At 40.5% G+C, this 24,904-nt stretch overlaps 1 protein-coding gene across 2 annotated transcripts in view; it reads right to left on the bottom strand.

Moving 5' to 3' along the window:
- LOC310962762 (ELKS/Rab6-interacting/CAST family member 1-like) overlaps positions 1-24,904 on the bottom strand; it is a 140,804-nt gene that overhangs the window by 4,595 nt on the left and 111,305 nt on the right. For both annotated transcript variants that reach the window (XM_083935324.1, XM_083935325.1), the window contains 2 exons: positions 23,973-24,080; positions 14,870-15,055 (listed from right to left, as the gene is read on the bottom strand). In XM_083935324.1, coding sequence (XP_083791450.1) covers positions 14,870-15,055; positions 23,973-24,080 — 294 coding nt within the window. The remainder of the gene's footprint in view (positions 1-14,869; positions 15,056-23,972; positions 24,081-24,904) is intronic.

Here is a 24,904-nt window from a genome sequence, read left to right as displayed (position 1 = left end):
ACTCACTGTACGCTGACATGGAGCCTGATAAACAGTCACATACAGTACGTGCACTTTGGCCAGATGCTATTTTTGAAAGACAGACGGAAAGAGTGATAGACAGAGGGGAAGACTGAGGGAGAAATGGAGAGTGAGTGAGTGATAGAGGAGGTAAAGGAGAAGTTATGAGAGAGAAGCAATGAGGCCCTTCGCTGTGCAAGTGTATATGCAATATTTTATTATGCCTATACATAATGCCCAAACATTCTCTGGCCAATATCCTCATTTTTCTATGAAGCATACACACATATTAGCATATTCCCCACATGCCACTTTATGTGTGTTTGCAGGTAATTTAATTTAATGACTCTGCATTTTAGTTGCAATCCCCCAGAAAAACACGGCAGTAAAGATAAGGCCATAAGACGTTTGAGAAGAGATAAATGGTTTAGTATCTTCTGCTCTCTGACTCACGCAGCCTTGACCTGCACCAGGGAGAAACACTTGAAAAAGGCATTTCAAAATCAAGATTAGATGATGGGTCAAACACAGCATGAACACCTACGTATACCTAAAGGAGAATCATATACACTGAAGGTACAAAATACGAGAGGTACTATCATGATAGTGAGCTACAAAGCTGTGTGCATAATCTTTTAAAATTTGTGATTGGTACAGTTTTAAGAAGTAAATCAATAAGTCACGTTGCTTCTGGCATTTGGTGGCACTAGAGAAAATTCAGGTGTTTATTTTTTACATTTTGTCTAAGGTTCTGCTGGTTCTGATAATATTTCACTCACTAAATTCAGTGTTGAAATCTCTAAAACATAGCAACACTGTTACGCAGAAAAACACACCAAGCAGCGGTGAAGTGTGGCTCGCCACAATAATGACGTTTTTCTGTTTCTGTGTTAAAGCGTTACACGCGGGAAGAAATTCTTTGTCACATTGATCATGATGCTACAGGAGTCACAGGACTCTGTAAACTGATGGGTATTCTCTAGCCGCACTTCACCGCGTACCAACGTGTTACAGCTCAGAGGGGATGCCGCAGCTTTCCGTGGACACCACATGGCAGTTTTTACAGGTTACCGACACAGTTCTACAACACAAAGTTGAACAGAAAAAGCAGAGATTCATCTTGGGACCCAATTATCATGTAGAGTCAATGGCTGGACCACGGACCACTATAAAAAGCTCCTAAAAGTTTTGTTTTAGATAATGTGGTTAAACTGGGGACATGTTTAAAACCTGGCTGACTTGCTTCCCTAATTAACTTTATTGCAAAGCTTTGCCTCATCCTTAAATGGCTACAATTAGCCTGGTGGGAAAAATGTTCAAACTGATATGAATGATAAAAAACTTGAAAAATAAGACCCAGTTTTCCTCAGAAGTTAATCATACTTTAATTCTTCTATAGAGAAAAAAGTCCCTGTGTTGCTAAGCAATAAACTTCCTCTTCTTAAATTCAGTCCCTAGGTCATTTATGGCCTGAAGAAATTAAATACAAACAATGTTGCATGATAGTTTCCAGTTATGAGCGTTACGTTTGGATGTTGCGGCTCCAGTGGAAACTGTCTCATGTGATAACTGCGTGTGTGTTCAGAGACAAATGTATGAAATAATGTAAGTGGGCAGAGTCGGTGTGGCCAGATTTGTCTGTGTGAGTGTGTGTGTGTGTGTTTAGCAGATGCATTAGTGTAGGTAGGTGTTAGTGAATGTGTGTGTGTGATTCAGTGGTTTGGGTGTTTGACATGACGGATGTTTGTGAGTGCACGGCGCGACGCTAAAGTGTGTGTTGCAAGCTCAAGCTCTGATTTAGTGAGTGAGGATTGTGGGAAGTGAAAAGATAGACAGAGGGAAGGGATAAGTTGTGTGTGTGTGTGTGTGTGTGTGTGTGTGTGTGAGAGAGGGTTTGTTGAAGATGATTTTTACTGCAGCCGTTAAAGCTCCATTATCGTGATGGATCATTATCTGCCTTATCAGGGTCCTAGACACACACACACACACACACACACACACACACACACACACACACACACACACACACACACACACACACACACACACACACACACACACACACACACACACACACACACACACACACACACACACACACACACACACACACACACACACACACACACACACACACACACACACTTCAAAAAATAAAATGTACTTGCACACACAAGTTATCAGCTTGGGAATGAGGGTATTTGTGTGTGTGTGTGTGTGTGTGTGTGTGTGTGTGTGTGTGTGAGACCCCTTGACATACATTGCAGGGCTTGAACCTCTTTGCAGAGGAATGCTAATGTTTTTTAAAGAAACCATAACTCAGCAGTGAGAGATAGCGACAGAGAGATTAACAGAGGAGAGTGAGAACGACAAACAGGTAGAGGCAGAGAATGAGAGAACAAATATAGGATCCAACAGGATCTAATATTTCTATATTATATTGTATATATAAATGCAATAGCTCATCCTTGAGCATGTCAACTGCCTGGTACGGACACAGCTTACAAAGTTACTCGACTAGAGTTGTTCCATTTACAGATGGTTCTGAGGCCAGAGGTCTCTTTTTATCAGAAACCTGTCTCTGTTCACTTTATGGCTGTGCATTTCAAACAGTTAACTTCACCTTGTCTTGACTGGTTTAGGGGAAAGGATGTTCTATGAATCATGAAGTCCAGTCCCATGTCTCCATAGATCAGGGTTGCTTACAGTGACGCCCACGGACCAGCTTCCATGTAAAAACTGTACAAATAATGTAGTTTCTCCTATAATTTACTGTTGAGAAAGTTACATATTTTGTTTCTGTTTTTTTTAAGTTATTTTGAGAGAAATGCTGATTACTGATGAGCCGGGCAAGAAGGAATTCTGAGAACCAAACACAACTACAAACAGTTGGATAATGAATGTGAAGATGGACTTGAATGGTTTTACCATCACCTTATTACCTTAAATAAGGTCCTCCATAGGATTTCCATCTATTTAATTGCCTTTTAAGTACATATCTATCAAAGAGAAAAAAATGGTTATTGATCATATGACCCACTTATGAAAGCACTTCTACTTGCCTTTTTTGCCAATTATTCCAATATCAGTGTCTGTGGTGACATTCGTGGGCTAGATGTAAATAAGCGGCCATGTTAGTGACGCTGCTGACAGCAGTTGTTCTGTCTGCCTAGATCGTCACCAACGGTTATGCTGTGTTCACTTGTAATCGTAAATGGAAGCAGAGAGGTGAATGTGTTTCAATAAAGTTTACAAAAGAGCAAAAAAAATAAAAATACAATCGTCAACACACACACCATGAACGTGACAAGATGGAGGCTATGAAAGAACAGGCTCACCACAGAGGTCGCTGGAAAAAACATGTCTCAATTCTTATGGAGTACAACTTTAAAGTTCCCTTATTATGCTAATTTTCAGGTTCATACTTCTATTTGGGGTTTCTACTAGAACATGTCTACATGATTTTAAGTTGAAAAAACACATTATTGATGTCATACTGTCTGTCTGAATAGACCTGTATTCACCCTCTGACTGAAACGCTCCATTTTAGCGCCTGTCTCTTTAAGACCCTTTCCGAAAAAGCCCAGTCTGCACTGATTGGTCAGTGTTAATGAGTCTTGTGCGTCTGCACTCTTGGCGTCTCTGCATTATTACAGCAGCCAGGGAATGATTGTAACGACACTGTAGCTGCACTTTCTACCTATATATAATATAGTTGTGACATCAAAACTATACAGAAGTCCTGACGGCTCCTTTAAAGGCACAGTTTTTGAATATGAGCTGTGTGCATTTCTCTGTGGATTGAGCGTTTTGATACTTTCACAGTATTTCATAGCACTTTGACCTTCTTTATTACAATAAAAATACATAAAAATACCAGTTTTTAAAACATGGCACCTTTGAATAAATTATTAATTCAGGTCATGAGAAATTAGGTCATGATCATGTCAGGACCTTTTAGTTTTGGGTATAATTAAAGCCATCATGTAATAATTTAAACAGTATTGTATGCTTTACATCCTGAACTGTAAAATATAGGAGCAAAATAACATCCTACATTCCTGTCCTATCCATAAGGCTCATTTTCCACCTTTAAAAAAACCCATAGGTCACAAATTCCATCCAATCTAAACCAACTCCAAACTGTTTTCCAATAATTGCACGACTACATAAGCATGTAACAACTACTGTACAGTGACAGAGCAGCACTGCCTGGAGGTAAATGTGGAGGGTAAGAAAACAGAAAACGGAGGTGAAAAGGTTGACTGTTTCTGAAAAAAGAAAAACCTTTAGGACAGACTCTTATTTAAACAAAACCAGCAGGAAGACACAGGGGAAGGCGAGGATGAGGGTCTGGACACAGAATAAGTCTGGAGGGAAAAGTCTGACCTAATATTCCTCAGTAATAGCGTACCCAGTTGCATGACCGAAGATACGATCAGGAGGTTTAAAAAGGCTCCAGACTCCTGAGCAGCAGCCCTAAGCATGGCTACAGAAACACTATTATCAGCAAGAGCAAAGGGATAAGGTATAATAGGCCTGTATTGGCTATTATAATCCCTGTCTCTTGTCCTGTGTCTATTTAAACCATTAGGTTCTTAGAGGCTTACATTGTAGACTGCTTTATGACTTGGCCGCCTGTACTGCACCAAGCCCAAAAGCGCCTGAGCCATGTGACTGAATGTGTGTGAATGAGTGTGTGTGCTCTGTCGTAGTCCAGTACAGTTGCAGTCCAGGCAGCTCAGTTTAAAGCGCAGGCTAACGAGCTGCAGTGGGAATAGAGCTTGAGGGCTTGTAGTTCAAACTGCTCCTGGAGGACTCAAAAATACTGCACTCCTTTAGTACTCGCAGCTGAATAAAAATACAAGGAAGTGTGTGTTGTGGGCAACTCAACAAAACTTGGTAATTTTATTTTGTAGGTTATTCAATCAGCCAAATTGAGTGTAGGAACATTTCTATATTTATAGGATTGGCATCTGGGAGCAGTTAGGATTAAACACTCAAATCTGGGAGCTCGCCACCATCCTGTGCCTTGCTCATGAACACTTAGAGTAATTGCTAAGGAAGGGGAAGTGTACATCTCCCTACCAAGCATTTTATTAGTCTCAAAGTCTATTTGTTCAATGCAAGTTAAAGGTGTCCCATTTCATGCTCATTTTGAGGTTCATACTTTGTATTTTGGGTCCCCACTAGAACAAATCTTTACATTCTTTAATCTGAATATACCCGTGTTCACCCTCTGTCTGAAACGCTCCATTTTAGCGCCTGTCTCTTTAAGACCCCCTCCTGACAAAGCTCAGTCTGCTCTGATTGGTCAGCGTTTCTGTGTCTTCTGCATCTGCACTCTTTGCATCTCTGCACCATCACTACAGCCAGTGAATGACTGTAGCAACACTTTCTAACTATATATAGTATAGTTGTGACATCGCAACCAAGCAGAAGTCCTGATGGTTCTTTAAAGACACAGTTTCTGAATACGGGCTGTGTGTATTTCTCTGTGGATTGAGGGTTTTGACACTTCCACAGTATTAATATAGTATATTGACCTGCTTCTAATCAAAACAGACATAGAAATCTTACCTTTACGATATGGGACTTTTAAGATTTACAGATAGAGGTGGGCGTGTGAATGTAAGAATGGTAACTATAGTGAAACACCTTCACAGAGAACAGGGGATTATAGAGCATATAAAAAAAGACTTAAACCATAAACTGGCCCTCAAGGAGTAACTACACAAGGCTGGACTTACAGCACTAATGGCTGCAGAAATAAACAGCAGAAACAGACTCTGGCATTCACTGTGTATAGGTGTAACCTCCCAGTAGAAAAGAAACTGATTCACAATGTTCAGTAAAACTAAAAAACTAAACAAAAGGAATGTCGAGGTGCCTCTAAAAACAGATGATAAACCCCAAAGATATTAAGAGTATAGTTTGTCTATTGCAAAGTCTGTGGCCAATGATAAACATTTGGGAGCATAACTGAGGAGAAAACAGATTTACAGGCTGCTTATCCAAAATGTTCAAGCCAAGATTTTACCTTTAAATGTTAATTTAGCCAAAAACAATCAGGAAAAATAGAACTAGTATAATGTATGTGATTTAAATTGTTTTCCTATCCCATAAATCACCGCACTATCCTCAAAATTAGCTTTTATTTATGGTGACACAAACATAATAAAGTTCCCTGCTTATATGTCATAAGGAGTTATAGAAAAGGCAGACTGGTGAAGAAAATTGTGTTTTGCAAACTGTAGAAATTATACAACCCATCAATACCATCAATAGTCTCCAACATGATCGTTAAAACACATCTTCAAAACATTCATATGGAGAAGTAAAACAAAATGTCTAAACAACTACAATACATCCTCGGTTAAGACAACCGGCCTCTTTTAGAACATTTTCTTTTAGTTCCATTGTATAATATTCCCATCCTGTTCAAAGCCTCACCACATATTTCATGTGCAGTTCTGAATATTTGGCTGCATAACACAGTGTATGCATGGCATTTGTACATTTTAAAGTCTCAATTGAAGTCTGTTCAGAGTTTCAGTTCAATGATTTTAGGGCTGTCCAGTAAAAGGGAACTTGTGAAAGCAAACGTCTGCAGCAATAATGGCTGCCATTGTGAACTAAGATTTAACAGCTTCAGATAGAGAGTGGAGAGCATGTTCCTCTGTGTTTTTCACCTGTCACCATCACCAGCTTGTCACAGACAAAAGAGGACAGAGGTACAGAAAGGTGTAAAAAAGGATAGAAAAGAAAGGTAGTGATTGTGAAGTGGGAGCTGAAAGAGTGCGACAGAGTCAGAGTGAAAGAGGGAAGCGGATTGATCAGGAGTGAGTGACAATACCAAAGAAGAGATGGAGACAGAAAGAGAAAAAGAGGAGAGGGGAGGAGAAAGAGGACAGAAATCAAGGAGAGTGATAACCAGAGACAGAGGGAAAGCTAAGGAAGAATGACAGAAAAAAAGACAAATGCATGTAAAAAGAGGTCGCCTGGGAAAGCCATCAAGCCGGGATTCAATAAATCTGCATAAAAACCCAGCAGTTAGTCTGTAATGACCAGCAAACGCCTGTGTGGCTGTGAAATGGGCACTGAGGGTCGGGCATGTGTGTGGGTGCGTCTGACTGTCTCTCCTTTTGTCTGTGTTTCAGAGTGTGTGTGTGTGTGTGTGTGTGTGTGTTCGCGTGTGTCTCATGGTCGTCGGGGAACTCAGCGTCGTATTTAGAGTGAAAACAATCATCCTTGGAGCGAGAAGCAGAGCTGTCTAATGAAAGCCAAGAGAGACCCGAGACCACAGCGCAGCACAAATGGATGGGGCCGACTCTCTGTTAAAGACAAACACCCCAAATTTTATTTGCACACAGACGAAAAGACTTTTCCTTTGTAATATGATGGATGCTCAAATCGGATTCAAGACACTGGTACTCGCCTAACATGCTGTGAATGACTCAGGTCAATCCTACCTCCAAGACATGGTCAAATCATACATCCACTCTGCTCTGCTACTACCAAGCAGCTTGCAACTCCCTTACTACAAAGAGGACCCGGCTACTGCTCAAAGTCACGACTGTTTACTCTAAAAATTAAAGAAACTGTACACATCTTCCGTCACTGAGAACTCATCTTTTCAGACTGCATCTTGGACCACAAACACTTTCTCTGTCTTCTCTCGTCTACAAATGTAGCACTTTGAAGTAATTCTTACCCTTTGTGGGGTTCTCATGTGGTTGAACGCGCTTATTATAAGTCACTTTGGATAAAAGCGTCTGTAAATGCAATATGATATGATTTTTGAAGCCAAGTCCAGGTCAAATGTCCTCCCGAATTAATTGCAAAGTAAAAACTGACAATTAAAATGACAGTATTTGAACATTATCTTTGTGATTCTTTTATCCAGCAGAGACCAAGTCTTTCCAACGCAGAGGCCTAATCATTAAATATTCAAGCTGTGTGGCCATGCCTGTCCAACTTGTTTGTTTTATGTGTTAGAAGATTTTATCAGGTCAAAGCAGAACAATTATTCCTTCAAGTCTTAAGTCACAAACAATTTACCTTCTTTTTCTCACATTACTTTTCCGTTATTTTATTTATTGTCTTGGTAATGTCGGGTTATTTAGTATTTACACAGGATTGATTTAAATCCATTTATGTTTTCAGCTTAAATGTGAACAACTACTCTGAGGTAGAAAGTTACGACCATCCCAGACAGACTATCGTGGGCAGGACAGTGGCAAAAAAGGATTTCTATCGTTGGGAAACGCTCTGTCACGCACACCTACATGCACAGACTATCAAAATAATAGCTTTTTTATTATCACTAACCCTCCACAAACACAGTCTAACAGTATGATTGTGATACTGTGGTCGCCCTCTACATTATCAGCTGTAATGTTTGAATTCCAGCTCCGCCTCTTCCTGTTTTTGTATCTCCTGTCAATCAAAATTCCTTAGTCCTTTAGCTTTAGGGCATCAGGCTGCAGAGCTGAAACAACAATGATTGTGTCCATTTGAAACGTAGGGCTGTATTTTACATGTAAGGCCAGACTTTATTGATATAACATTTCAGAAGAGTTTGTCCTTTTACCTATGCCGTTATGTCAGTTATCTAGTTAGATTTACAGTACATATGGAAATAACCAGAATGATCCAACTTTAACCACATACTGTATAGGAATGACTGTCAATCTCACTGCTAATATCCACCACATAACGGCCTTGCAACTTGCTCTGGTTTTCTCTTCCTCGAAAAGATTAAATGATCGCTTCTAGATTTTGATTATGCTGGATCAGTTTTACAGTGTTTTGATATCAGCAAGTATTCACAGGGGGGCTGCAGCAGCATACCGGTGCTGTTTCCGGCATTGGAAGTTTGCTATAAGGTCATTAGATTCACTTCAGTTGACTGAACGGCCAGAAGGCCCTGTGAGATACCCTGTTCTATAACTTTAAAAATGGATTTACAGGTGGAAAGAGAAAAGACACAATTCCCTCTTCTATACGGAGACTATACTGCAACAACAATGACATTCAACGTCTAATTGCGTGGAATTTTCCATCGTTAGAATGACTGGTAGAGTTGTAAATATGTAGACTAAATTTTCACTGAGGTTTCTCCAGCTTGAGTTGGCTCAGAAACGCTCACAGTCAATCACTGGGAGCTGGTTTTGCTTTAGCAGATAGAGGGTCACCGGCTGACAAGTCATAATGGCTTTCTAAGAGCAGCGATATAATGTCCCACTGAGCCAATAACACTTCATACGATTTTTACAATACCAAACGCACGCAAATGTACTCACGCGAGTACATAGTACTCACAGACACACATAGTCTTGTACGTTCATACATACAAACGCACAACGTGTAAAATTGGTTGAGGTAGCTTTTAATGCACAGAAATGTAAATATGCAGACAAACAGGCCATTTCTTATAGCTTCACACTTCAGGTCAGACAGAGATCGAGACGTCTTGTGTGCATGTGTGCGCCTGTGGAATATGATGCCAGTTCTCTTCAGTGCTCATTAGAGACGTCATTGAGCCATAAAGGTTATTATTATGACTATGGCACAGAAAACAGCTCCTTTAGTAAAACCTCACTTTTGGAATCAGTTTTGCTTTTGTAGTTCATTTGAGGTTAAAGAGAGACATGGAAACAAATACACAGGAACCGACGAAATCCATCATTTGAAAGCCTACCTTTCTCTACGAGCTACATGCTGTGCTTTGGTGCTTTAGTTCTGGTCAAAGGCACGCCATGAAAAGAATAATTTTAATATTAGCCTAGTTCCTTCACTGAGGTCAGTCCAAGCTGATGTCAGTACAGAAGATACACAGAGACGAGTCAGGCATTCAAATGTTCAAATGTCAAATTTAAATGAAAGTACCTCATGCTTTGGCAGCTCACAAAAGCCTAAAAAGAGACACTATGAATCTTCATTAATTAGTCAATCAATTTCACTATTCTGCCACCAGTAGTTGGTTTGAGTTGAACTTTCTGGCTAATAGCAACCACTACTGGCGCAGTTGCATTTAAATTCATTCATAAATCATCATTATCCACTCTCCAAAGCCCTTGTTGGAGCGTTATAAAGCCTCAGGAAAAAGAGTATGTGAGTCTGTACTTAGGCCCTTGCTGCGCTTTGAGATAAATGCTAATTAGAGCATGCTAACAAGCTGAGAATGACAATGCTACCATGCTAAAGTTTAGCAGTAGTGTCACCAGACTTCCCGGAAATGTCCTTGGTTTTCACTGACTGAAAATGGAATATAGAAAAAAACAAAAATGTCGACCAAACAACACATTAAGTTGTGCACCCAACTACTTACATAGGCTAAAGCCAGAACAAGCGCCGCCAGCCCAGAGCTCAGAGCAGAATGCCCATACAGTATTTCTGGTATTTTGACTGGTGGAATAATATCCATATCCATTCAGCCAGCTATAGTACACACAGCAAAGTACCACTGATTGGATAGGCGAACCAAAGGTGTTCTTGTAAGTTTGACCTTTAATCATCTTTGTTATATGTTATTTAACCTTTGATTTACACGTGCATTTATTATCTACAATATGTGTGATAAAAACAGATCTGTTTGTCTGTCAGCCACAGCTATTGCTAACATTTTTAGCAGTGATTCAACTAGCAACTGTTTAGTACTACTCTACAGCACACAGTTTTATTATCATGACATTTCAGTGTCACTATCGCTCCTTAGAGGTAGTTGATAACTTGTCATTAAATAAAACCACCCGAAACTTATTATAAACTATTCATCAGAAGCTTGGGCCAGCCTGTCAGTGTCAGTGATGACCAGTGATGCCACTAACATTTTAGCCTACTTAGTAACTCTACTCGAATCTACTTTTTAACGAAGTACTATTTCCAAATCAGTAATCAGATTAAAGTTACTGATCTAAGTCACTGTGCGTTACTTTGCGCCCACCTCTTCATTGTGTATAATCTTGAGCTGAGTTGTATTTGCTCCGAGAAGACGTCTTCCTACAGTCGCATAAGCATGATGCAAATGCTTAGAGCTAAACAATCTTGAGAATAATATTCCAACAGCAGCAGAGTCTTCCAAAGGTTTAAAAAGTCTTCCATTCAAAATGGGTAGGCTACATATTATATCCAGTTGAGTTTGGCTCTTGCGAAGACAGATAAACTTGAAAGCAGATGAGCAACCCATCTGTTTGGTTGTTGATGAACGACAGAATTCCATTATGGCAAGCCAGTCATTTTCCGATAGGCTTGTATTTCAGGCTTATCAGAAAATTTAAATTATGACTGTCAAAAGCAGACATGTTTATTACAGCTGATTTTATGGATGTTCTTGATCTCAGCTTCTTTGATCAAAGAAAAAACAACTCATTTTTAATCAATTCCTTTGCAATTTAGGAGAAACAGGGTGAGAGAAACTGCTTTATGAATGGTAAGGGCAGTGGCTTCGTTTTAGTTTTTCGAATACTCATTTTACAGTACTGTCAAACTTATCTACAGTAGAATGATCACTTTATCTTATCAGCACAGAAAGCAGGGATTTCAATCTGTAAGGCCTGAATTTCCTGCTGAGGCTCCTTTAGGGTCTCTTGCTCTTGATGAAACCAGTTATCTGTGCTGGGAGGTGCCCAGTTGATAAACCCTAGAGACTTACTTGTTCTCGCCCACTGCCCTTTCCTCAAACATGTGAGCCAGGCTTCAGAACAGAGGAGCTACATCAGACACCGTGTCAGTAAAATGTTGGAGCTGGTGACACGTTACAGAAGCGGACTGTCAGGTACACGAGCCTCCAGTGGTCATTACATTCAGGACAGTTGTGCCTTCATGTTAATGTGGGCATGGGATTTGTAGGTTTCCGTGTGTGTGTGTGTCTGTCTGTCCGTGTGTGTTTTACATGCTATTTTAGTATGATCCTAATGGCTTTACAGAGTGCCAGGCATTTTAACAGAGCCAGGGAGAGGCTTGTAAAACACACACACACTCACCACAAGACAGAGAAGAGAAGCTGGCACAGTGGAACATGGCAGTCTGGAGGGAATCTATGTGTGCATTAAGAGGGTCAGCCAGGGTGATGGTGACACATGATGAAGGAAAACGAGAAACGCGGGCCTGAATAAAAGACAGGCAGTGTGTGTGTGCGATTGTGTGTAGGCAGGGCCGGGGTCCACAGCAGACACATGGCGCCGAATGGCACTGCCTGGGTACGGGTGGGTTTGGACAGCAAAAAAGATTCGAACTGTGATGTCATTAAGGGAAACATATCACCAAAAACTCCCTCTCGGTCTCACATTCACACTGACACGCAGCCAGTGAGATGGTGAGAGTAAAAGGTAATGGTGATGGAGGCACTTTAGAGGAAAAACAAGGGAATGGTGTTTCTTAGGGGGAAGAAAAAACTAAAAAATAGGAAAGTTGAAAGATTGATGGCAGGGGAGAACGTGATGAAGAAGATAAAATAATGCAGTGAAAGAAAAGTTAAGATTTTTCACCCAAGAGCCAAAACCGCAGAATAAAAATAGTGTCTGAGTTGCTTTGCAGGCACTGAAATGAACGGCTTTCCCTGTCAAACTTTGTCCAAACAATTCAATAAGCATTCTCTAAAATTACTCTTTTGGTTTTATCTCTAACTTTGTATTTTAGGATAATCGTACGCATGCTAAAAACAAGTATTCATGCCATTCTTCAGACAATGGCTGAAAAAGTTTTCACTAGGTCTTTTAGAGGGTGCAAATGGCATCAAACCTACCTTTGCACATTGGCAATGTCATTTTGCTATAATTTGCACAAAGCTTAGTGGTTGTGTCGACTGCAGCGAGAAAGAGATCATATAAAATAATTTGTCAAACAATCTCAAGACAGGGACACCAGCCTATTTTTGAAAATTAATTTGAATCTACAAAGGGAGGGAGACGACCTCACTGAATCAGATTCAATAGAAAAATCATCAACAGAACATTTGAATGGCATGAGAGGTATGGTGCTCATACTACTATAATGCACCCTTCTAGTGCTTGGAAAAGTTCTAATCAGAGAGAAAGTGTCAGAGGGAGAGCATTTACGTAACAATAGAAATTTACTACAACTGAACAACCACTGCTTCCTGCATCCCCTTGCTTGCCTCACACCTACTAACAGCCTGTATACGGCACAAGCAGAGGGGATCGCTGTTGACTGAAGACAGTAAGCGGAAGCCCGTCTCGGGCATCGGCTTGTCCAGATGCTCTCCACATTGTTTTTACATTCATAAGGCTCAGGCTGTATAATAGCAGGGAAAACCCTGAATCCCATAACCTTAACAAGCAGTTGGCATAACCTAACCAGCCCTTAACTGTAGATCGTAATACATTTCAACTCAGAGTCTGACTCATTTTGCAGCACAGGCTACATACGGTATATGGGCCGATCTGCAAGACACCATGACACTTTTTTGTCCTTAAGGTGGATGTTGCAACTGCTTTATATCATGCAATGCTAACTTAACTACACACAAAGTTTTCTGTGATGGATTTTCTTAATCAAGAGCCGGAATGAAATGTGCAGAAGGCAACTAAACACCGCAGCATGTCTTGACAATGTTCAGCAGTAATGTAAACTCTAAGTGACTTGTGGTAAATTGGTTAGAATGATCTTTAAACATATTTTTCTTCTCAGTTGTAAATTTAACTTGAATGTGGCACAAACACAGTTTGCTTTAAATGTTTTAATTTAAAAAAATGTTTTTTATAAATATAAGGTAGGAATTAAATACTGCAGGGTATTTAGTTGGTCGTCTAAAAGCATTCAATCTTGGGAGATACGCTTTCACTGCAGCCCACATGATTAGTTTTAATTTAGAGAAAGTTTTTCTTTAAAAAATGTGGATCTGTGGCCTCTGAACCACAGATTACTGTCTCCATTCAGGCTGATGATGAAAAATACATGCAGTAATTTTCTGTCTGTGAAAGTCACCCTTACCATTACTCTGTGCCTTTAACATACATTCAATGACATCTTTACTCATGTTCAAAATTTAGTGACACCATAAGATGCTGTGCCATATCTGAAGCACTCATGCTAAACAGAGACATTTCCCAGCATTAAAACATACAATAGAGCTTTCATGAGGACTGTAGGAAACTAGTCCTGCTGTACCCCAACCACACACTCTGTCACATTGCTCTGAGAGTATGTGTGTGTGTCTAGAGTTACCGGTTTTCAATGTATACCACATGTAGCGACCATGTTTCGCCTGATATGTTTTCAATATGGAGGAAAAAGACAAGAAAAAGAGAGACGGACACAGGGAAGCCATAGACGGCCACAAAAGTTAAAAAATCCAATAATATTCTGTTTATGTTCAATATCTGAAAACACAACTGGTTACCATGACAATGGAGCAACATCGAGGAAGGCGAGCCAACCTTTCTTCAACTTCCCTGAAGCCTCACCTTTTCTTTCTTCATCTTCATTTCCCTTTTCTTTGCTCTCCTCCCACACTCAGATGACAGCTCTTTCGACTAGCTAAATAATAAATATACTCTTGTCTCCCCTCATGCTTCATATATGAACCAACTATTCTCCTGCTGCCAAAAGCTCAGAGCAGAGTTTACTCCCTGTAAAATAAAATGTCTGAAACAGTATTTGTTCCACAGCCAAGAGCTTGTCGTCAGGTGACCCGCTGGAGTAAATCTTTTCAATAATGTCAACGGCAGCGCCAAAAACCTGCCAGTCCGACCAGTGTGTGCCCTACTCCTACACGCACACACACACACACACACACACATACACACGCACACACACACACAAACGCAGAGGACTGACAAATGTCCCCACTTTGCATGATTTTCCCCCCTCATCTTTCAGAAGTGTTTCAGACAAATGGTCTCACCTGTTCCTGCGTCATGCTGGGCAACTGCGTATGCCAGGAGGCGGAGTCAGAGCGGTGATAGGCGGGGGGCGGGGCAAAGTCCTGCAGTATGATCGGGTCTCGCTCCTGACACAGTGAGGTCAGGTGACTGATGTACAGCTTCAGTTTACTGCGATTCTGATTGAGATCCAGGAGAGGAGAGAGAATCTGAAGGAGGGAAGGAATGACGGGGCGACAAAATGAAAGGGATTAATTGACAATCAATACTGCCCATGACAACTGCTTAAAAGATTTTACCAAAATACAAACACACAGAAAGTGTAAACAGAGAGAGAGAGAGAGAGAGAGAGAGAGAGAGAGAGAGAGAGAGAGAGAGAGAGAGAGAGAGAGAGAGAGAGAGAGAAAGAGGGGGTCTGAGAACGGTGAATGCTGTTATTCTTAGATAATCTTAGATAATCACTCATAATAATATGTGTAAATCTGTGTATTTATTACATACAAGCTTTCAGTTACAGATATTCTACAGGTGTAAAGGAGCACTGAGGAGCACATATAGAGATTGAACTAATTAACCCCAATGCAAAACACCTGCTTCTTACTCACTCACTGCTCCCTGTATCACAGTCACTCAATAGTACTAAACTCAACTCAACTCAAAATGTATTTGTATAGCACAATTAAAAAAACAACCTTAGTTGCCCAAAGTGCTGCACAACATACATGGTCAAGTGTTATCAATACTTAAATAAAAAACAGCATAAACCATTAACATTAGCAATAAGAAAGGGCAATACAAACAATTACTATCATAAAGTCAAACAAATAAAAGCTACAATAAAATATAAAAACAATATGTCAGGGTGTAAGAACAATTACTAAAATAAGGTCAAACAAATAAAAGTTGTACTAAAAGATGACAGAAAATAAAGAAAATAACAGGTCAGGGTGAGTTGAAGGCCAATGAGAAGAGGTGGGTCTTTAAAAGTGATTTAAAATGCTCCAGAGTTACAGTATAGTATACTGCTATTGTGAATTTTCACACTTCGCATCATCATTTTGTGTCATCACGGACAGGTGTAGGGTCACTTTTTCTTCTAGCAACGCCTTCGGAGGGCCAAGTAATCACCTTTCTCAGAACAGGCACAGAACAGGCACGCCCTCACAGGAAACACTGCAAGCAGCAGTACCAGGGGCCAAGCAATCGGCCTGATACGAATGTGCACTGCACCAGTCTTGAGATAAAAAGGCAGATAGTAAATGCAGTGCATTATATAGGAACTAGGTCGTTATTTGGGACACTGCCCTCCATGTCTTTCAAGCACCAAGCAATTAGCCAGGACGGCAGTGCAGCTTAGCTCATGGTACGAACTGCATGCAATGCCAAACAAGTTAATGGAGACTAAACATGATTCAAACATATGGGCTGAGGCGAGACGAAAACAGACATGGAAATGGAGAGATGACAGAGGACGGTATGTTCTAAAAAGTCAAAAGGAAACTGGAATACTGTGAGAAAGTAGTGCTTAGTTCTGATTGCTCTATAGAACCCCTGGTTGAATGCAGATGGTCAGTAATACGATTTCCCCCACAAGCATGCTTCTTCTTTACGTTTTATTTAAGGAACCTGCTGAGTGATGTGGAAGCTTTTAACTAAGTTTTTTCTGTATCGTCTGACCTGTGCCTTTTATACAACAGAGACCAAAAACTGCACTCAACCTACAGCAACTAGCTACGTTTCAGTGTTACACAGATTCATTTTTCTAATTTGTATACAGAGGATCGATCCAGACTGCAATCCATAGTTAACAGCTGAGAGTCATGAACTTAATTCCCAAGTTTAACAGCCACATTTGTTTCACAGAGGCCATGATGACTAATGTGTGTGTGTGTGTGTGTGTGTGTGTGTGTGTGTGTGTGTGTGTGTGTGTGTGTGTGTGTGTGTGTGTGTGTGTGCGTGCTTGTGAGTGATTGACTGTGGGAATGAGAGTCAGACGAGCTAAACTGTTACACACATTTTTGGTGGTACAAGACAAGACCCCCCAAGAGACACATCCACACACAGATAAGATACACGCACTATTCTCTTTGGGGAATCGAAAGATTTAAGTGCAGAGGAAGCATGTTAAGAAGGCTTTTAGTGTGTGTGTGTGTGTGTGTGTGTGTGTGTGTGTGTGTGTGTGTGTGTGTGTGTGTGTGTGCATGTGTGTGTGCGTTGTAAGTATATTCAATCCCAGCGAGGTCTGTCCACACCCTGCGCTCCATGCTTATCATCACTCTGCACCCAAACACACACAAAGAATTCCAACAGCAGGATCCATTCACTCTGTCTGTACTCCATCTCATCATTAATCTGTTTCTCTCCTTACCATTTACTGTAGATACAAGAATTGCAAATATGAATGATGTCATTTGTTTTGACTATACCAACTGTGTAGTGTGGAGGTTTTCAGTCAGTATGAATCATGTCATAATATTTTTCAAAATACTTGTTTCTGATTTGTATGTATATCAGGACACATTAAGCGTGGGCTAATCACTGCTCTAAATGCAAGGGATTTTACAGTAAACTGCATGTAACCATAGCAACAGCACTGATGCTACACACTCACTGGTTAAACTAACCAAGCATGGGCTGAAAATTTGTTTGCCATTTAGCACAGACGAAATAATAAAATATAACACTGTAAGAAATGTACTCTGCTGCACTGTAAAATAATGGACTCTACATTGTGTGCAGGTTGCATTTAAAATGACTGATGAAAAAACAACCAACAAACAAACAAAAAAACAGTTATGCACCTATGTCAGACACACAGCTTGAACTTGTTTTCTTAACCTTAAAGCAAGCCTCAGCTGTCAAAACAATGAAAAAACAAAATGCAGAACTAGATGTGGGTGTTTTTTGACACACACACACGCACGCACGCACGCACGCACGCACGCACGCACGCACGCACGCACGCACGCACGCACGCACGCACGCACGCACACACAACACACACACACACACACACACACACACACACACACACACACACACACACACACACACACACACACACACACACACACACACACACACACACACACACACACACACACACACACACACACACACACACTAGGATTTTGTGTGTGTGTGTGTGTGTGCGTGTCCTTCCCTAGATCATCTCTATTCCTGTGTTCATGAGTAGCCACCTTGAAATATACTACTAAACATTTCCCCGGAGGAGAGACACGGAAAACGATGGAGTCAAAGGCTGCAGGCATCCTAAAAAGTCTGCAGGGATCCTCAAAAGTCTGCTTTTCAAAACACCTCTGTTGCTCCATCTTATGATGTGCGCTCACAGCGGCGACGCAACAAGGCCGTTATCGCTCCGAAACTGTTGTGTAATATACCAAAATGTGAACACCTCTCTTAAAGTCTGGCTTTAAAGCTTTAAAAACATGCTCAACATATGTGTAACAGCTGTTCTCTCACACTTTCTAATCCAGACCAGTCTGTCTTAAATCTTTTAAAAAAATGACTGTCCACACTTTCCAGACCCGCAGCAAAGCTCTGTGGATCAAATGCAAGACCAAATGAGAAACAGACAGAAAGAATGGAAGGAATGATGGCGATATAAGGAAGACATTTAGAGAGAAATAACACCAGTGTTTTCTTTTCCTTTTTCAAGAAAAATGTAACAGTATAAAGATCTTAAGTTAAGCCAGAACTGATCCCAGAAATAACAATGTAAAACATGAACAAACAAGACTTTGCAGGACTCAGTCTTTGAATCTACTGATTTCATGAAGGTATATAATATGTACATGTTTTTATTGTATTACACAACCCGCAATGGTCAATGTATGCAATGTGTGTGCTCGCGTGTGTGTGTGTCTGTGTCTGTGTGTGCGTGTGTTAAACGAGTCAACAGTGTTTTCCAATGTCTTACTATACTATGAAACAATCCCAGAGGAGACATAACTTTATGCTGCACTGTGTGTCTCAGTGTGTGTGTGTTTGTGTGTGTGTGTGCCTCTTTATTAGTCTCCCAGGTCTGCCTACCAGACTCTTACTGTACTATGAAATAACTCCAAAGAGAGACATTCAGCTAGCCTTGGTCACTAGCCACATTTTTAAAAACTTTCTATGACCACATTATACAATGAAATCAGGATTTTTCACACACACACACACACACACACACACACACACACACACACACACACACACACACACACACACACACACACACACACACACACACACACACACACACACACACACACACACACGCACACACACTCACACACACACACACACACACACTATTTGACCAGGAGCATCAGCTGTTGAGGAGGTAGGATTTCACTTTGACAGTGCTGGAATCATGACTGCTGATGTGACAAAACTAGTAAACACTACTAGTGGGTAGAAAACAATTCCTTTCTAACTGCTACACTACAAAGCAGTGTTGTTGTCAAGACAGCGTAAATCGAGATCAAGTCAAGAACCAGACCACACTGCATGAGACACTTATGATAAAATGTGGAGCACGCAAACCATAGGCACTCCTGAAATTGATCTAAAACATCCACATTCCCAAAAAAACACCCACAGAAGATAAAGATAAAAGAGACACTTTCAACATTACATTGTTTCAAAACTTAAACCAGCTTTGAAAGGGGTTTGTTTTTTTGGGGTCATTAGAAAGGCTAGATTCTACATTTGATGTGTTGAGATCAATTTGTTCTTTGGGGGTTTTTTTGCACAGCACCCAACAACAACTGGAATCATGAGTGTATTTTACAGTAAATACTGCTTTATCAAATGTACTTGAGTGATCACAAGTCCTACACAACCAAGGATGAAGCAATTTTGGGAATGGATCACTTTTTCTAAGATTCTTACATGCATTCTATACATGGACATATTCATATTAACTGTCTAAGATGTATAGAGGAAAAGTCCAACGCCCAACGTGGGGCTCGAACCCACGGCCCTGAGATTAAGAGTCTCATGCTCTACCGACTGAGCTAGCCGGGCAACAATATCCTCTGGTAATTCTCAAAATTCGAAGCAGAGAACACTCAGAAAGGGCGGATAGACTTATTGTGTTGTCTCTTCTCACACTAAGGTCAAATTTATCATAAAAATGTAATTTATAATTGATATTCGATTCAGAATTGAAATTGTTAAAACCCTAATCCCCAGAGCTGTGATCTCGAAATGAAATCCTGAGTCCTCTTTGTCGGTTTTACCCTGAACCTAATCGAGACAAGATCGAGTAAAGATTTGGCCGCGTCCTTCAAAAAGTGCTCTCTAGTCGTGCCGCTACAGAAGAGCAAAGTGCCAATTAGAAACCATTAGTTGAACTATTTACAATTCATCTGAAACTATTTTAATTAAGTCTTAAATTGCCAAACAGAAACCATAGTTCTAGCTTCTTAAATGTGAGTATTTGCAAAACAGACTATATCTGTGTATCGACCCAAAGTCCCCGGGACCTTTAGTCAAAACAACTTTTCAACATCATATTACATTACATTTAGCTGATGCTTTTGTCCAAAGCGACTTCCAATAAGTGCATTCGACAATTAGGCTACAAACCAGAGGAGCAAGTTATTAAGTAAGTGTGGTAGCTTCAAAAAAGCCGATCTATAGAGTGCTACATATAAGTGCTTTTTTTTCTTCTTCACATCTTCTTAGCCTGCGGCGGAATTTGTGTAGATTTTCTGCCTTCTGAATGTCGATGGGGAACTAAAAAGGTTGATGCTCGGCTCCACACACACTCGTCTCTGCAGCCTGTAGTTCAGTGTGCTCGCTGAGTGTGCTCTCTGCCTTGTTTTAAATGAGCAGGGGGGCCCACAGCAAACCTAAAATGGTCCAAAATGGATACTAGAGTATTTTCTTGTTTTATGAACAAAGCTGTGATTGAGTTAACCCTAACACATTAAATGTTAGTGTATAGTTGACTATTTAATCAGTCACAACTCTTAATAAGTACATAGTTAACTGTTAATAAATGCATGATAATCTGTTTCTTATAAGTTCTTATAAATGTCTAATCAATAAGTAAACATATTTTTGATGCTAAACACTTATATAATTGACACATAATATTAATAAGCATCTTTTAAGGCCCAATTAACTAATGCTTATTACAAGGACCTTTATATGAAGCATTAGACAAGTATTTATTCTTTTTTTTCTTTATGAAAAAGAGAGAATGTTTTTCCAGTTGTATGATTGTATTCTGTCATGGAAGTTGAATAACTAACTTCACTAATAATTCAAGAGCAGTAATGTCAAAATGAAATATTTTTGTTACCATCAATGGAGCTATCATCGATGGACGTCCATACAGATCAACTTTGTGAGACCTTGTTTGATATAACAAGTCAGAGCTTTTGGTCGTTACTCATTGAGTCATTTCAAAATATTGAAAAACCTCACAAACCAAAACACTGAATTCCTTTATAGAAAAGGAGTTACACCTCTTCCCTGTCTTTTTTCACTGATGCATCTAATGCCACTGAAGACCATTAAAAATGCAAAATACCAGAAAATGCTTGGTGTGTGTTAAGAGTGCTCTCCTGTGTTTCATTTCTTTCTGAAGCATTTAATTCTCCAATCGTAGCACAGAATTCCCTTATTGGAAGAGACACAATCACTCACTGTTCTGATGTAATGCGCTATGGCAGATTACCCGCCTTACACACCATGAAGAAGTGTGTCTTTACTGTATGTGTGTGTGTGTGTGTGTGTGTGTGTGTGTGTGTGTGTGTGTGTGTGTGTGTGTGTGTGTGTGTATGTGTGTGTGAACTCGTGGAGAATGGTTGGCCTGCCTCTCAGCAGGGAGGTGCTACTGCTAATTAATAACCAGGCTCAAACTTAGATCCGCTGGTGAACCATTGGGCTTTTAACATCCCAGTGGGAAATCCCACTGGAGGAACTGAGCTGTGCTAAAAGCAGCATGTGCTACTCATATGTAGTGTCGCCTCCACTGTCCTGTCAGAAGATCAAACCAAATACTACCCTTTTAATAGTGTGTGACCAAACTTAAAACATACTTTCAGCAATTCATCGTTTCAAAACTGAAACCAACTTTGAATATTTGAAAGTATTGTTTTATTGTCTTAAGAAAGACTATACTCTACAAGATCGACAGCTTTTACACTGCACCGTACAACAAACTGAGGTGTCATGAGTTCATTTTACAGTAAGTAATGCAATTTCATATATACAGTCATTACAGTTCCTACACATCACAGGGGAAACAGCTGTGTAAGAGGAGCCGTCTTGCAACAATCCCAAGTATATGGTAACACAATTACATCCAGAATCCTCCAAGGACACAGTCCAAAACTCTGCCGCCCAACGTGGGGCTCGAACCCACGACCCTGAGATTAAGAGTCTCATGCTCTACCGACTGAGCTAGCCGGGCTTCTCATGCGGTGAAAATGGCTCAAATTTCGATGCTGACAACACATAGTAGGGGAGGCTGTGATTACTGTGTCGACTTTTCTCACAAGACTACACTAGGCGCGCACACACGCACACACACACACACACGCGCACATGCATCTTTACTCCTTTCAACCCAGACGAAGGTAGCGGTGGACACACTTCTTCTTTTCTTACCTTTCAAGATAAAAGCCTTAGACTAGTAAGCAGTCTAAGGAGTAACTTTTCTGGCACGCTGAGCACATCAATGTTATGAATATTTGCAGGTGAGCATTTTGCCATTTCGTCTTGTTTATTTGTCATTTTGTGGGTTAATGTAACAGTGGACACTGTGTCCATCCATCATAAATCCAACAGAAAGTGATCTGATGAGTGGCAAGAGTGTGCACAACGGGACACCATCACTAAATGTGAGGTTCAAACCCAAAAGCCTGAATTAACATGTTTGCAGGGTAGCTATTTCCTAAATAGCTAAACTTTGTACTTCATATTTTGGATAAGCAACAGCTTTCATAAATCACTTTATCCAACCCATAGAGCAGGTCCAGCTGAGAGACTATCATGTCATAAAAGACAAAAGACCAATAAAGTACATACGTCCACTAAGAAAAGTGATGCACTGATCGACAGGAAAATCAGTAACAAAGAGATACATGTAAAAGATGAGAGGTATCAGGGAGATGAGGGCGAAAAGAAACAGTCCAGAAACATCATTGAAGGGATCAATGAAGGTGGAAAGAAGTGATGATACATGGATACAAACATACACACACAAAAAGAAGAGCAGGGTGGAAATTAAGAAAATAGTATATCAGAAGATGAAGTGAAATCGACGGATGAAATTGTGCAGATTATGCTCATACAGTAATTTAAGGGTTGATTCAAAAGTATTAATGTTTAGGTAGTGAACGAACGGGCGATCTGGGTGACCCAAATAAAGTGAGAAAATCAATGGCGGTCACTCACACGAGACAACAGGAAATAATAAAGAGAGGAGGAAAATCTCATGGGAAAGAAGAGTTTCAAGAGCGAATGTTGATGAAAAGAATGGAAGAAACGAGCACAACAAAAATGACACGACAAAAGAGGTGACGAATAAATCACAACACCGGAACCAGATCACAAACTCACGGATGAGGCAACGGAAAAGAAAAGGACGGAAGATGAACGATGAACACATCCAATCACGATAGGATCCAGAAATTGAAGACGCTCACCCTTCTGTATAAAATGGCGGACCGAGTGAGAGAGAGAGAAGGCATGCGGTTCGCTAGGCCCAAATGCCCTCCTCATCGTCCTATTGGTTAGTTCAGTCCAACGGCAGCGTGAGTTTGAAGAAAGCAGGAAGTTAGTTTTGTGAAGGAAAATAGTAGAAAAACATGTTGTAGAAAAACATAGTGGGAGCAGAAACTTTTAAAAAACATGTTAGCTAGTAATAGTTGACACAACTATATATAATTAGAGAAATACAGTAAGTTAAATGTAACACTGAGTTCAAACACATGGAAGTGTGACTTGCTGGAAGGTCAGTCTTATATTTGGACAAAGACTTGTTAATGAAAACAAGGAGATTTAGAAATGTTACTTTAGGGCACATAGGAGTGATAATGTTAGGAGGTGTTAGGGGGATGGGACCAGGTGACGAGTCACTGTCCTGGGCAAAGATCTTACCTGGTCTGGGGAGGGCTTGTGATTGTTGGGCTGCTCTGAGTTTGGAGAGGTCACCTTCAGGTGGTCGTCCTCATAGTTGTCCGCCATCAGCTTCATCCGGTTTTGTGTCTACAGAGAGAGAAAGTGAGGCACAACCAATTAGATGTTTTTGATAGAAGTGAATGATGGTTTTTCATGTGATTCAGCAGTAACATCAAACATGTATGTTTGGGGAAACAGCATAAAGCCACGTGTGTGTGTGTGTGTGTGTGTGTGTGTGTATGTATGTATGTGTATGTGTGTGTATGTGTGTGTGTGTGTGTGTGTGTGTGTGTGTGTGTGTGTGTGTGTGTGTGTGTGTGTGTGTGTGTGTACGTGTGTGTGAGTGATAGGAGGGTAACCCTAGCCTTGAATTCCTCCAGGAGTTAATTTGCAGAGAGGAAGCAGAGAGGACAGCGCTGGAAGACTGCCATGAGCTTTGCCTTCTCGAAACACACACTTTATGCATGTGTGTGTGCGAGAGACAAAGAGAAAGATAAACTGTCCGTGTGTTTTTCAGTTTTAAATGTTACAGTTGGTTCTGCTTGTATTTAAAGAGAGCAATAAATAAAACACGTACTTTGCACACTTTGAACTGCACACACATACTGTACACACCATCCTGTTGACATGCCACCTGTTGTGTAGCTTGTTAACTGGCAGAAAAATAACGGTCCTGCTAACATAGCACTTGGGGAGAGATCCATAAAGACTAAGGCAAATACTACACGCACAGAAAGGAGCTTGTTGATGTACAAAAACATCAACATACAGTGTGTAGACCTTTGTCTTTTCCACTTCCTCTCCTTTCTTTCCTCCATCATTAACTCCCATCTTTGCTTTTCTCCCAACTGTCCCCTATTGTGTCCTCCTTTTCTTTTCTTTCCTCTCCCCTCTCTTCCTCTCCTGCTGCT

This window comes from Echiichthys vipera (genome assembly GCF_963691815.1).
Source record: "Echiichthys vipera genome assembly, chromosome: 20".
In the NCBI taxonomy this organism is placed as follows: domain Eukaryota; kingdom Metazoa; phylum Chordata; class Actinopteri; order Perciformes; family Trachinidae; genus Echiichthys; species Echiichthys vipera.
Note: the sequence above shows the minus strand (reverse complement) of the source record. Positions and strands in the feature narration are given on the sequence as shown.